The 15599-nt window shown below is 35.5% G+C and overlaps 1 protein-coding gene across 1 annotated transcript; it reads right to left on the reverse strand.

Moving 5' to 3' along the window:
* Nucleotides 1-2779: 2779 nt before the first annotated feature.
* On the reverse strand, nucleotides 2780-12342 carry LOC117328218 (proteasome subunit alpha type-1-like). Its single transcript, XM_033885666.1, has 11 exons — nucleotides 12214-12342; nucleotides 10213-10257; nucleotides 9740-9841; nucleotides 9203-9306; nucleotides 7576-7664; nucleotides 6656-6726; nucleotides 6059-6188; nucleotides 5715-5794; nucleotides 5225-5296; nucleotides 4793-4864; nucleotides 2780-3381 (listed from the first exon to the last, which is right to left on the reverse strand). The coding sequence occupies exons 1-11, from the start codon at nucleotides 12214-12216 to the stop codon at nucleotides 3280-3282; spliced, it is 870 nt and encodes a 289-aa protein (XP_033741557.1). The 5' UTR covers nucleotides 12217-12342; the 3' UTR covers nucleotides 2780-3279.
* Nucleotides 12343-15599: the final 3257 nt, after the last annotated feature.

The raw sequence follows: 15599 nt of genomic DNA on the forward strand, positions 1-15599 counted from the left end.
CATTGAATGAAAATTCTTTTCAAGAAAACACCAATATATGAATATAAAGCCTACCAAGTTTCAAAGCAATCGGTTAAAACTAGAACTGTCGCCAAGATGGCTGACTAATACTCCCGCAATCTGCAATGGTGAAATGGAAGGCTTAATAAGATAACCCGGTAATATAGTGACCAGTTGCCATAGCAACCATATTTAAAAAAAAAAGAAAGAAAAAAAAGTGGCATGCACATCTACACATGTTCCTCTATATTTGTGAAAAGTTTCATTGAAATCGGCGCTTTGGTTTAGGAGGAGTTGTCTGGACAAACTTAAAGTTATGGTTCTTATCGGAAAACCTGTTTATAGTGACCAGTTGCCATAGCAACCATATTTTGAGAAAAATAAAGTGGCATGCACATCTACACATGGTCCTCTGTATTTGTGTGAAGTTTCATTGAAATCGGCCCATCGGTTTAGGAGGAGTTGTCCGGACAAACTTAAAGTTATGGTTCTTATCAGAAAACCTGTTTATAGTGACCAGTTGCCATAGCAACCACAATTTTGAGAAAAATAAAGTGGCATGCACATCTACACATGGTCCTCTGTATTTGTGTGAAGTTTCATTGAAATCGGCCCATCGGTTTAGGAGGAGTTGTCCGGACAAACTTAAAGTTATGGTTCTTATCAGAAAACCTGTTTATAGTGACCAGTTGCCATAGCAACCACAATTTTGAGAAAAATAAAGTGGCATGCACATTTACACATGGTCCTCTATATTTGTGTGAAGTTTCATTGAAATCGGCCCATCGGTTTAGGAGGAGTTGTCCGGACAAACTTAAAGTTATGGTTCTTATCAGAAAACCTGTTTATAGTGACCAGTTGCCATAACAACCATAATTTTGAGAAAAATAAAGTGGCATGCACATCTACACATGGTCCTCTATATTTGTGTGAAGTTCCATTGAAATCGGCCCTTCGGTTTATGAGGAGTTGTCCGGACAAACTTAAAGTTATTGTTCTTATCAGAAAACCTGTTTATAGTGACCAGTTGCCATAGCAACCATAATTTTGAGAAAAATAAAGTGACATGCACATCTACACATGGTCCTCTATATTTGTGTGAAGTTTCATTGAAATCGGCCCTTCGGTTTATGAGGAGTTGTCCGGACAAACTTAAAGTTATTGTTCTTATCAGAAAACCTGTTTATAGTGACCAATTGCCATAGCAACCATAATTTTGAGAAAAATAAAGTGGCATGCACATTTACACATGGTCCTCTATATTTGTGTGAAGTTTCATTGAAATCGGCCCATCGGTTTAGGAGGAGTTGTCCGGACAAACTTAAAGTTATGGTTCTTATCAGAAAACCTGTTTATAGTGACCAGTTGCCATAACAACCATAATTTTGAGAAAAATAAAGTGGCATGCACATCTACACATGGTCCTCTATATTTGTGTGAAGTTTCATTGAAATCGGCCCTTCGGTTTATGAGGAGTTGTCCGGACAAACTTAAAGTTATTGTTCTTATCAGAAAACCTGTTTATAGTGACCAATTGCCATAGCAACCATAATTTTTAGAAAAATAAAGTGGCATGCACATCTACACATGTTCCTCTATATTTGTGTGAAGTTTCATTGAAATCGGCCCATCAGTTTAGGAGGAGTTGTCCGGACAAAATGCGTCTACAGACGGACGGACAGACAACCTGATTCCAGTATACCCCCCCCTAACTTCGTTGCGGGGGTATAAAAAGGAGATCTCTGGACAAAAAAAAAGGACCCAATGGGCCTGAATCGCTCAGCTGCTATCCAGTGATCCTTTTCATACATAATCATAATTAAGAACAAGTGTATCAGAGACCATATACAAGATCTCAGGGCCTCACAGTTATTTGAAAAGGTGTCTTAAATATTTTGGCCAATCTAACTCTTTCAAACTTACATCATGAGCAAGGTCATTCATTTGAACATACTTTCTAGCCTTCATCCAAGAACGCTACCAGCCAAATATAAGGTCTCTGGACCTTTCAGTTATTGAAAAGAAGCCGTGGAAATATTTTAACCTGTTTGGCTGCTCTCACCTTGAAAGGTCAAGGTCACATTCATTTGAACAACTTGGTAGCCCTTCACCCCAGCATGCTACAGACCCAATATCAACTCCCTGGAACTCTTGATTATTGAAAAGTTGTTTAAAATTTTTAGCCTTTTGACCGCTGTGACTTTGAATGGAGGTCAAGGTCATTCATTTAAACAAACTTGGTAGCCTTTCACCCCAGCATGCTAAAGACCCAATATCAACTCCCTGGAACTCTTGATTATTGAGAAGTTGTTTAAAATTTTTAGCCTTTTGACCGCTGTGACTTTGAATGGAGGTCAAGGTCATTCATTTAAACAAACTTGGTAGTCTTTCACCCCAGCACGCAACAGGCCCAATATTAGGTCTCTGGGCCTCTTGGTTTTAAGTTGTTTAAAAGGAAAAGTTGACACCGGACTGCCGGCCAGACAATCAATACTGAAACAGTTAAATTAGTATTCTTTTCAAGGAGACACAACTTCATATCGGGATCACAATGTATATCAAGTTTGAAAGAGATCTGTAGAAAAAGGTAGGAGATTGCTGGCAAATAAATGTTTATGCTAGATGGGTGGATGCCATACCATAATGCTACCGTCAAAGATGATGTTTAAAAATATATTTCCATTACCAAGCGATAAAGGTGCTATAATTATTCTCATAGAGGATAAACAAAACAAATACAAAATTTCACTGTAGATGGAAAAAGACCATAATACTAATGCTTGTGAAAACATGTTTATTTTTCATCAATAAATATAACATGGTAGATCCCTTTCTGTATGGTGTTGTGTATGTAGCACTAGATGGCACCAAGGTCTTGTACAGGATTATTGAATTCTGCAAGATATTACAGGTCCTCGTTCATGCATGTTACACATTCAATGCTCCCTCTTGTTGTAGCACTTTAAAATGTCATCACAATGTTTTTACTACGACAGTTTACAATGAAACTCCGGTCAGATGTCTGGTATATGTCCACCTTGTCTCTGCCTTTGCTGTCTGTCACCCCCACCCTGACCTTCTGTCAAACAAGTCCAATACTTTTCCTTTTTAAATCTTTCAGGTACTGCCACATGACAATAGCGTATATTTATCAATGTCTGGAGTTTCAAATTTCAAGTTCCATAACAATATGAAAATGGATGTGAATGGCCAGTAACATGCATATGTCACATGACCATGATGAGTATGAATAATGTCCCAGGCTGCCGTGAAGATTGGTCAATGTTCCATCGCCTGCTGTTCCTCACCCTCGGGCGCGGCTGGAGCGGGGTCCGCTGGTGGTGCTGCCTGTCCATCCTCTGGTTGTACCTCCATTGGAGACTGTAACAGATAGATACATGTCAAATATAGTCACCTATCTACAGTAACAGATAGATACATACCAAATATAGTCACCTATCCACAGTAACAGATAGATACACGTACATATCAAATATAGTCACCTATCTACAGTAACAGATAGATACATATCAAATATAGTCACCTATCTACAGTAACCGATAGATACATATCAAATATAGTCACCTATCTACAGTAACAGATAGATACATATCAAATATAGTCACCTATCTACAGTAACAGATAGATACATATCAAATATAGTCACCTATCTACAGTAACAGAGAGATACGCGTACATATCAAATATAGTCACCTATCCACAGTAACAGATAGATACGCGTACATATCAAATATAGTCACCTATCTACAGTAACAGATAGATACATATCAAATATAGTCACCTATCCACAGTAACAGATAGATACATATCAAATATAGTCACCTATCCACAGTAACAGATAGATACATATCAAATATAGTCACCTATCTACAGTAACAGATAGATACATATCAAATATAGTCACCTATCTACAGTAACAGATAGATACATATCAAATATAGTCACCTATCTACAGTAACAGATAGATACATATCAAATATAGTCACCTATCTACAGTAACAGATAGATACATATCAAATATAGTCACCTATCTACAGTAACAGATAGATACGCGTACATATCAAATATAGTCACCTATCTACAGTAACAGATAGATACATATCAAATATAGTCACCTATCTACAGTAACAGATAGATACGCGTACATATCAAATATAGTCACCTATCTACAGTAACAGATAGATACATATCAAATATAGTCACCTATCTACAGTAACAGATAGATACATATCAAATATAGTCATCTATCTACAGTAACAGATAGATACATATCAAATATAGTCACCTATCTACAGTAACAGACAGATACATATCAAATATAGTCACCTATCTACAGTAACATATAGATACATATCAAATATAGTCACCTATCCACAGTAACAGATAGATACGCGTACATATCAAATATAGTCACCTATCCACAGTAACAGATAGATACATATCAAATATAGTCATCTATCTACAGTAACAGATAGATACATATCAAATATAGTCACCTATCCACAGTAACAGATAGATACATATCAAATACATACAGTCACCTATCTACAGTAACAGATAGATACATATCAAATATAGTCATCTATCTACAGTAACAGATAGATACATATCAAATATAGTCACCTATCTACAGTAACAGATAGATATGCGTACATATCAAATATAGTCGCCTATCTGCAGATACAATGTCCTACAAGGACCACAGATTAAAACTAATGATTATAATTAGTACATTGGACACTAGTTCAGTGACTGTAGATATTGTACTTACTGCAGCATCCTCTCCCTGCTCCCCCTCCCCCGGGGATCCTCGATCCTTGTCTTCACCTTCAATCATGTTCAGCTGTGTATAGTTAAGGCTAACACTGCCTTATACAGTATAAGTTATCAATAATTCTTCCCAATTAGAGCAATATAAATATACCAGTTTGTGTAGTAATTTCCAAATATCCTTGGTAACTGATAAATGCAAAAGGGGACATAACTCTGGTTTTTGTGAAGAGTACAACTTGATATTAATTGTGTGAAATTGGTGCTCCTCATTTTCTAAGTGGAACAAATTCTGAGAAGAAGTGCGTATATAAATAGGATTTCATTGCTATTTCATTTTTAATTAACTTAGAAAAACTGTGTATCAGGTTTCTTTCTTTGGAAAATATGTGTAAAAATGACAGTAGGCTGTTGTTTTAAATCAAAAGGATACATAGTTTGTTACTGCATCATCATCATAGATAGTGAAGTCCATGTCTTTGCCAACAATTCCTAGAGAGCAGTTCTGAAAATCAAATGGAATCTTGCTATGTATCATTTATAACTACTGAATTACTCACCATACTATGAAATCCCTTACCAAACACTTTATCATTCAGACAATAGGGTTGTTCTTTAGAATATATTCTCTTCAACTGAATTCTATGTTTCACTAATTTTCACATTCAGATAAATTCTGAAGAACAAGGTGAAGTATTATGAGAAATCCAGTCTTAATTTAAATACAAATTCTGGTACAAACACTGTTTACATACATGATGTTAGGATGTAACTCTTTATCTTATATGATTGTTGACTAAAGTGGGAAATATTTTTCCAGGAGTAAACTGCAAATTTTGGGGTTTATGAAATAATTTCGATTGGGAAACGGGGCCAATTAACGGCCCCAAAAAGCCTTCAGTGAAAGCTCGGTGTAGGCTTACCTTTGTAGTGAGCTCCACCTCAGATGGCAGTGTGTCCCTCAGGGCTCGTAGACCATGCTTCACCAGCTCCTCCAGTGTACCTAATCAATGGTCAATAAATCGTAAAGTATCTACAGGGATCACACCAGTAGTTCAGACATTAAAGTCAGCATAGACACATGCATAGAAGATAGATAAGTTGGTTTGAATCAATTAACTTGAGTTTATAATAAATATGTGGGTCATCACAATGGTAAGTCAGCTTAGGGATGCTGCTTCTGATGATACAAGTAAGGTTTTAACAAACATACTGGGTATCAATTATGTCTTCAGCAGCATAATTTAATAAAAATTAAAGTACTTACATTCTCCAAACTTGTCCATGTATTTTTCTAGGTAGGTTCGGGCAGACTGAGACCTGGCACCGATGGCCATGCATTTACAGTCGTAGTAGTTGGCTGAAGGGCAGGTCTGGTATATGTGTGGCCCCATGGACTGTAGCATAAATAAGCATGTATTCATTCATGTAAACTTAAACTGACCCAATAGCTGCATGTGTACACTAGGTAATCATGAGGCAAGTTGTCAACAAAACCCACAAGGCTGTTGTCACAGCTGATACAGAACCAAATTAAACTCTATTTCATAATGTATTATACATATATACTATATATATATTCAAATTAAATTATCCTAATGATTGGATATGTCAATGTAATGTTAAAGCATACCTGATACACACGAACACTAGATATACAGACATGCTTTTGGAACCAATTCAAAAGTAATGTCAGAAAATTCTGTTTTACATGTATGATATTGATAAAAAGCCATCTATGTGTACATAGTACATAAATATTCAAGTTTCGTCTCCAATAAAATCAGATAGCTGTATTATCTGTATTATAGATAGCTGTAGGATTTGTATTATACATGTATATGAAACTACTGGAAAAACTTACATCATAACCTGCTACTAGGAGACCAACACCAAACGGTCGACGGCCGTACCTCTGGGTCGGGATTTGTGATTCGGAGAAATGTTAAGGTAAACAGACTCAAACAATCCTATATTTAGTTAAAATGAAATAACACTATTCATACAGTTTAATATAATAAATGACTTACCTCAATTTACATATCATTCAATCATGTGTAGAACAGTTAAATGTAATAAATAGCTATATATAGTAAATTTATTAAATATATTTACCGTTACAATTGCCATTGCTTCTGTATTGAAAAACCAAATTTGAGCAAGTCTGTTTATTTCTCAATATATTAAAAATATGTCTCAATTCACCCTATATGAATATATGTAAATACTGGCAGACTTCTTTCCTCAAACCATGTGTCAAAGATAGCATACACCATGCTTAATCTTTATTACATCTATGTCAATCCTTTACTTCATAGAATACTAAGACAACTGTAAAATGGTTGTAATTGATTTAATATTATTATTTAATATGAATGAAATAACTGAATGCAGGAACTTTTTTCTGCTGGCGTCATGGAAAAAGTGGACAGGGTTAAGCCATCTGTCAACAGCTTTTGCAAGAGGCTGTTGTGCATGAATTAACTTTACATCAAAATATTTCTAAACACAAGATACATTAAATGTAAATATTTGTATATGACTTCTTGAATGCTATTATTGTCTAAAGAAAATAATTTATTATAATATAAGTATTTATAATCCAATGTAGCATGTTGTAAATTGTATAAACACTTTCACAATTTGTGTGATTCATTGGATTATTAGCTCATAAACTAAACAAGATAAAAGGTTAATTCTTGATAAATCTCAAACCTAACTTTCTACCAGAATCTAAGTATGTCTGGTATATGAAATGGTAATGTTAATTCTACTTAAGGATACTAGAGCCGATGGAGCCCACTAGGCGAGATATAGGGAGGGGCTGATCATAGGCATATCTGGAGTTCAGGCACTCAGATCTCATGAAATTACTGAAACAAAAACAATACAATATGCAGATCAACTGTCACTCATGTCGAGGAAATAGTCACAAAAGTGACCGTATAACCTTCAGCATATACATAAGAGATAGGAAGTCACATTAACCAAAGATTTCATTACTAAATACTTAGTCAAGATATAACTAAAAAAAATTGTTTTCCATTTCTGGAGATTTAAGAGCCCTTGAATTTGAAATACACAAACTAACCTGAATGCCAAGTCAATGTACCCAATCCAGTGTTAGTACAACATTATAAAACAAAGGGCTGTCACTACCTTAGATTTTCTGTCAGACACCAGACCTATATCGTACCTCTGAATTTAACCAGATTAGCCATGTAAATCACACCTTGTTTTATTTAACTAGATTAGCCATGTAAATCACACCTTGTTTTATTTAACCAGATTAGCCATGTAAATCACACCTTGTTTTATTTAACTAGATTAGCCATGTAAATCACACCTTGTTTTATTTAACTAGATTATCCATGTAAATCACACCTTGTTTTATTTAACCAGATTAGCCATGTAAATCACACCTTGTTTTATTTAACTAGATTAGCCATGTAAATCACACCTTGTTTTATTTAACTAGATTAGCCATGTAAATCACACCTTGTTTTATTTAACTAGATTAGCCATGTAAATCACACCTTGTTTTATTTAACTAGATTAGCCATGTAAATCACACCTTGTTTTATTTAACCAGATTAGCCATGTAAATCACACCTTGTTTTATTTAACTAGATTAGCCATGTAAATCACACCTTGTTTTATTTAACTAGATTAGCCATGTAAATCACACCTTGTTTTATTTAACTAGATTAGCCATGTAAATCACACCTTGTTTTATTTAACCAGATTAGCCATGTAAATCACACCTTGTTTTATTTAACTAGATTAGCCATGTAAATCACACCTTGTTTCATTTAACTAGATTAGCCATGTAAATCACACCTTGTTTTATTTAACCAGATTAGCCATGTAAATCACACCTTGTTTTATTTAACCAGATTAGCCATGTAAATCACACCTTGTTTTATTTAACTAGATTAGCCATGTAAATCACACCTTGTTTTATTTAACTAGATTATCCATGTAAATCACACCTTGTTTTATTTAACTAGATTAGCCATGTAAATCACACCTTGTTTTATTTAACCAGATTAGCCATGTAAATCACACCTTGTTTTATTTAACTAGATTAGCCATGTAAATCACACCTTGTTTTATTTAACTAGATTAGCCATGTAAATCACACCTTGTTTTATTTAACCAGATTAGCCATGTAAATCACACCTGGTTTTATTTAACTAGATTAGCCATGTAAATCAAACCTTGTTATCGAACCAGATAAGCCATGTAAATTGTACTTGTTTCATATAACCAGATTAGTGATGAAAATCATACATTGTCATACAGCAAGATTATGTAATTAGCCATGTGAATCATACCTTGTTATTTTGTTATTTAGCCAGATTATTGATAAATCTTCATTTCACTACATTACAAAGATCTAAAGATTTACCTGAGAAGGCGGGCATCAGCTGTCAGTCCTGCTATTGACACACCCACATGGTCGTCTATAGGAATGATCTTTTTCTGATGAGCAGATAACTCTGATGGAGCTCTCTGGAAATTTACAATAACCGTTTTATGTCTAGACTGAAAATAACACCTATGGGAAAAGGTGTCAAATTCCCACAAAAACCTTTATTTTTTTCATTAATGAACAGCATTAAATACAATGTCACAAAGAAACATTTAACAGGTGACATCAAACAAACAACACAATAATTCCAGTAAAGGTAGATGGCTACAAATAACCACTACATATAGTACAGAGTATAACTGAATTGGTTTAAACATAGTGTAATGATGAGAACCTTATAAACTGGTATTTAGATAATGACGGGATCTGTTCTAAGGCATGACTTTTAAATCTACATCGCTAGAGACAATGTTTGAGAACTATATTGATATGTCAAAGTTTCATAAAAAGAACAGAATGATTACATCACCAGGAAGCTTTTGATTTTATCACGGGAAAGCATATAGAACTTACCTTTAGAGCTACGAGAATGGCATGCGTTTTGGATTTGAGACCTACAGTAGCTGACCCCTGTTTGACAGCCTCCATAGCATACTCTATTTGATGAATACGACCCTGTGAAAAAAGGAGGCATTAATGCACAAAGCAGATAATTAATGATAATGGAAGTATTCAAAAATAAACACATCTTTATCAGATAAATAGGAAAGAATACAAGTCACAAAATGAGAAGATTCTAATAGATTCCTTGTAATTTCACTGTTATAGGGCGAGAAAAATCTGACGATATTTTGAGAACTCATCATATCTCAGTTATATGATTAATATTCATCAAAATGTTGCCATTGGCAGTGATGATTTGACTAGCTAGTAATTCTTCAAAAATCACTTAGTTTAATGAAATTGTGAAACATAAATGACAATACAATACAAGGTAAGATATATACAGATTCATTCAAACTGTTAAGAGTATATATTGTTCATACCTGTGGACTCCATACTGTCACGTCGTTATCGTACTGATTCCGGAACTGTCCAAAAAAAAAAACAACAACAGATTACTATTATTGAAAATTTAAGTCATTGAGATGGGTTTAAATGGCTGGAATATACAAAAGGCAGTTAAAACATCACGAAGGACATGAAGTTCTATAAATTCTAACATTATGTAGAAGGGGAGGTAACTTTTGACAAAATATTCCCTTCACAAAAGTTAATTAAGTTTCAAAAAGATAAGCTCAGAAGGTACAGTACGAAATGTTTAGGTGCATAAAGAAGAAAAATTGAAAGTATAAAATAGTATAATATATACTGTACATAATATTTATCCATGACTCTACTTGTTCAGTATATATAATAGCGAGAATAAAATATTTTAGTGCAGATAGTGCCAAGGAACACAACATTATACACATTATACTGTACATTCACACCAAGGACTCATCAGACTTAATAAACAGTATGTAGTAATACACAAATGAAAAGCAGTTGCTTATATGTCCAATGAACAAGGGAATATGCTTATGGAATACAAATTTAAATGTACATATTTCTTCAAATGTGTATGTAAATTTGATTAATTACAATAGCAAAAATCATAGTCTACTATATCGGAATTAAAATCAGGTTAAAAATAGGTTAAGTATTACAACATAAGTAGGTAAATTTTCAAAGACATACATAATCAAAATAATTATCACTGGCATAATTATATATATACTCAAACTCATTGAAACTATTTATCAGACAATCATATATTGCCTTTAATTAATGTGAGTATCAAGCGTTATCTAAAAATTTGGCATTTACAGCATAATCTGGTAGCTTGTGTAGTTTCAAGCATCTGCTACCCTAAAACTGAAATATTTTTTTTTCTTAGTTCTATATTGCATCATTGTTTGTACAACTGAAATTCATGACCCCATGTTCTTTGATTATTATCATAAATAAATATGTTAGATGTAACTCCATCATGGAATATTTTGTTCACAATTTTAAGAACTTATATCAAAATCTCTGGTCCTGAGATGTTTTAGTGTTAGAAGTTCAGTTTCTTCAACTACTCTTTGTATGAAAGTTCTTAAAATCCTGGTAGAAGCTTTGTAGCTCTTCTTTGTACATTTTTATCATTCGAATGTCATTGAGTTTGTATGGACTCCACACGCTAACTGCATACTCGAGGTGTGGTCTAACCAGTACTTTGAATAGTTGTTTAAACATTACTCATCCAAAATGAAATACATAAAAGATCCTCTGATGACTCGAAGGACTGATCAAGAGTTTGCTTTATATTATTTAATGCGTTTTATATATGGGTTCGAAAATGAAGGTTGGAATCCACTGTTACACTTGAATCCTTTTCACTGTCAATATTTTTGAAGTATATATCTATAACCTCATTGTTTCCGCTCACGAGACGATAAAATCTTTTACTATTTAGTGATCCCTTAAATATGTCCTTAACATTTAAACATCCAGAAGTGTTTTTTCAAGTTTTAGTAGGGCATATGATAGCCATTAGGATTGCTGTGTGATAATAACAGAAAAATGAAACCCAGCAGCTAAGTTAAAAACATAATCTAATTATATCTATACAGTACAAAACTAAACAAGTTACAGAGATAATTCTCAAATACAATATTAAATGTTGTAAATGTGTTGTTGTATTAACTTGCAGCACTTTTACCAGACCTCTTCTGGAAATTGTCTAAATGTGCCTGTAGTATTTCCTATCCTCCAAATCAAATCTACAGAACAAACAATATTGGTCCTTACACGCTGACCTATATATGTGAATTTAGTTTACTGAATATTGGTAGACCTCTGGCTCTGCAGTTATAACGTTACTGCATTTTTTTTGTCAAAACATGAACATTGCCACTGCAAACAACTTCCGTTGTGTCTGCTATGAGAGCAGCACGCATCAAAATAAACTCTGCTTTTATTGGTTCGATGTCTGAAACTTGACAAATAAGTACATATCTTACCATATCGACTGTTTAACTTCGAAAAACAGGCACCGGCTTCTTCCGATTTCATTCAGCGTGACTTCGGATTTTTGTGATTATACTTTGTTCCTCCTTTCCAAAAGAGTTCTCACTTCAGGGGCTATAACTCATAAAATAGTAGGCCAATCGGGGAAAACAACAGAGATATGACGGAGAGGCCCGATCGAGTGGTTTTCTGATTTATCGTAGGCGTATTGCAAATTATTACTAATAATGTTCCGTGGTATGCAATTTAGCAAACATACATAATTATGAAGCAACAGTAAAAAGCGAACAAATTTATATATTTGCAAAGAGATCCTTGAAACTTTAGTTACTATCTAGGCCTAACGTTAAACATTTATGGAACATTAACTATGAGGAAATTGAAATCTTTCAGCTTAATTTGCAAGCTGGTCCTGCTAGTCGTACTCGTATGAAAATAACACGGGCTTTTCTGTCACAAATCCTCAGGTCAATATTTACAGTCATAAATACCACCCAGACATTCAGACTATAAGTAGCATACCACTATCTTTTATATATCTCAAAACTTCGTTAAACATGAGAAAGTCCCTGTTTATACTTTACATGATTTTAACATTTAATGTTCAATTTAGAAGTTATTTGATTTAACTTTATTTAATTATAATAAATTGCAATAGTACATACATTATACAAAACATGAAAGATTCAGAAACAAGTACGTAGTACTTATGTAAATCCGTCTCCTTGTGTTTATAAAAAAAAGTATTGAACAGTACAAGTAATATTCCATATATATCGTATTATATAACACTTGCAGAGGAGAGAAAGAAGATGGATGAAAGGGTTTAGTATACAGTTAAAGTATGTGGTTGAGGGATATAGAAAGTTTCTGGTGTCCCGAGACCATGTCTATTTCCAGAGGTCAAGACACTAAAAACTTGCTATATCACTCAACCCTATACTTTAACCTTTTTGTTATACCGATACAAACTGGAGAAATTATTTGAGCAGATTTTTAAAAAATCATAAGCTGTGAAACAAGCTTCCATGTGATTGTTCCAGCCACCATTTTGATACCGTGGAGCAAATGGGCCAAGTGATACACACACAACATGCCTTTTTTCATTCAAAGCGGGGAACATGATTTCAAATATTTCCCATAACAAAACTAAATTTTCATTGAGGTAACCATCATCTGCTACATGGGAAAATGCACCAACACTGCCATAGAGGCCATCACCGTTTTCCTAGTGGTTTTAGAAAAAAAAAATTCTTCAAGTAGGGACGTCATATCACTTTCATCTAGCTCCGAAAATCTTGACAGCGCCATTTTACCATTTCAGTTGATCGGTCGTCTGCAAGTACGCGGTGCGTTCAGGAGCAGTAACTAATTATAACGTCATCTTCGGAAACAAGCCCCACCCACCTCGCGTCCGATTGGCTCGGCGGAAAAAAACTCGAAGATTCAGGTGTGTGTTAACTCAGGGGTGCGCCAGCGCACAGTAAAGTGAGGTTAAACAAAATTGCGGGAAGTAGCAGTTAATTTTTATATAGAGTAAATAAATTAGAGGTATGATATAATGGATATAATGCTGGGAGAAGTTAGTTTGTGGAGAAATGGTAACATACATAATGGAAAACATATTGTCAAGTCTATAACACACATTGGGCTTGTGATGATGGTGGGCTATTCAAATCGCCCTGCGTCCGTGGTCCGTAGTCCGTCCGTCCGTCCGTAAACAATTCTTGTTATCGCTAAAACAACATGGCCGACAGGCAGCCATCTTGGATTTTGATAATTGAAGTTTGTTATCGCTATTTCTGAGAATGTACTGAAGGGATATTTCTCAAATTTCATATGTAGGTTCCCCTTGGTGCCCAGTTATGCATATTGCATTTTGGGACCGATCGGAAAACAACATGGCCGACAGGCAGCCATCTTGGAATTTGATAATTGAAGTTTGTTATCGCTATTTCTGAGGAAGTACTGAAGGGATCTTTCTCAAATTTCATATGTAGGTTCCCCTTGGTGCCTTGTTATGCATATTGCATTTTGGGACCGATCGAAAAACAACATGGCCGACAGGCAACCATCTTGGAATTTGATAATTGAAGTTTGTTATCGCTATTTCTGAGGAAGTACTGAAGGGATCTTTCTCAAATTTCATATGTAGGTTCCCCTTGGTGCCTTGTTATGTATATTGCATTTTGGGACCGATCGAAAAACAACATGGCCGACAGGCAACCATCTTGGATTTTGACAATTGAAGTTTGTTATTACTATTTCTGAGGAAGTACTGAAGGGATCTTTCTCAAATTTCATATGTAGGTTCCCCTTGGTGCCTTGTTATGCATATTGCATTTTGGGACCGATCGAAAAACAAGTAAGAGGAGGAGGAGGAGATGGAGGGTGGTGGTGGTAGTGGTGGTGGTGAAAGAAGAGGAGATGGAGGGTGGTGGTGGTGGTGGTGAAGTAAGAGGAGGAGGAGATGGAGGGTGGTGGTGGTGGTGGTGGTGATGGTGAAGTAAGAGGAGGAGGAGGAGATGGAGGGTGGTGGTGGTGGTGAAGTAAGAGGAGGAGGAGATGGAGGGTGGTGGTGGTGGTGAAGTAAGAGGAGGAGGAGATGGAGGGTGGTGGTGGTGGTGGTGGTGGTGATGGTGAAGTAAGAGGAGGAGGAGGAGATGGAGGGTGGTGGTGGTGGTGGTGGTGAAGTAAGAGGAGGAGGAGATGGAGGGTGGTGGTGGTGGTGGTGGTGGTGATGGTGAAGTAAGAGGAGGAGGAGGAGATGGAGGGTGGTGGTGGTGGTGAAGTAAGAGGAGGAGGAGATGGAGGGTGGTGGTGGTGGTGGTGGTGATGATGGTGAAGTAAGAGGAGGAGGAGGAGATGGAGGAAGGTGGTAGTGGGGATGCTGTGGTTTATAAAAGGTATGGTAAAGTACGGATTAGGAAGAGGAATCAAGCATGTCGGTATACACGTTGTGTATACAAAACACATTTCATTGCCTTAGCTATCGTCCAAGTGGGGAGTGATAATGTGTATAAATAGTAAACAGTATCATCAATGTTATTGTCTGGAATCCCATTTATTTATTAAACTGTTACAACTGACACATCGTCTTGTTAAGGACAGTGAACAATAATGATATGTATACGTATCACGTGATCTACAATGGCCTATTTATACGTATCCCGTGATTACAATGTCTTTTTAATATCTTGTATAATTCATAGTCTGGATCCTCTAGTTCAAGGTCGATACATGTTCGACGCGAGGGGGGTGGGGTGGGGGGGGGCTGAAAAATCAAAAACCTGCGTTCTAGTGTATTTCATGATAGATTCATACAATTTTAAATCCGCCAGTGCTCTACTTGACTCGTGTACGTCGCTATGACCTAGTG

The sequence above is a fragment of the Pecten maximus genome, chromosome 5 (genome assembly GCF_902652985.1).
Source record: "Pecten maximus chromosome 5, xPecMax1.1, whole genome shotgun sequence".
Classification (NCBI taxonomy): Eukaryota; Metazoa; Mollusca; class Bivalvia; order Pectinida; family Pectinidae; genus Pecten; species Pecten maximus.

What these genes read in the sequence shown, in the direction of transcription:
- LOC117328218 (XM_033885666.1), bottom strand. An exon ending in TCCTAGTAGCAGGTTATGAT is followed by an intron (nt 6,189 to 6,655) that starts GTAAGTTTTTCC and finishes TTTATGCTACAG; the next exon opens with TCCATGGGGCCACACATATA. An exon ending in CATGGACAAGTTTGGAGAAT is followed by an intron (nt 5,795 to 6,058) that starts GTAAGTACTTTA and finishes ACCATTGATTAG; the next exon opens with GTACACTGGAGGAGCTGGTG.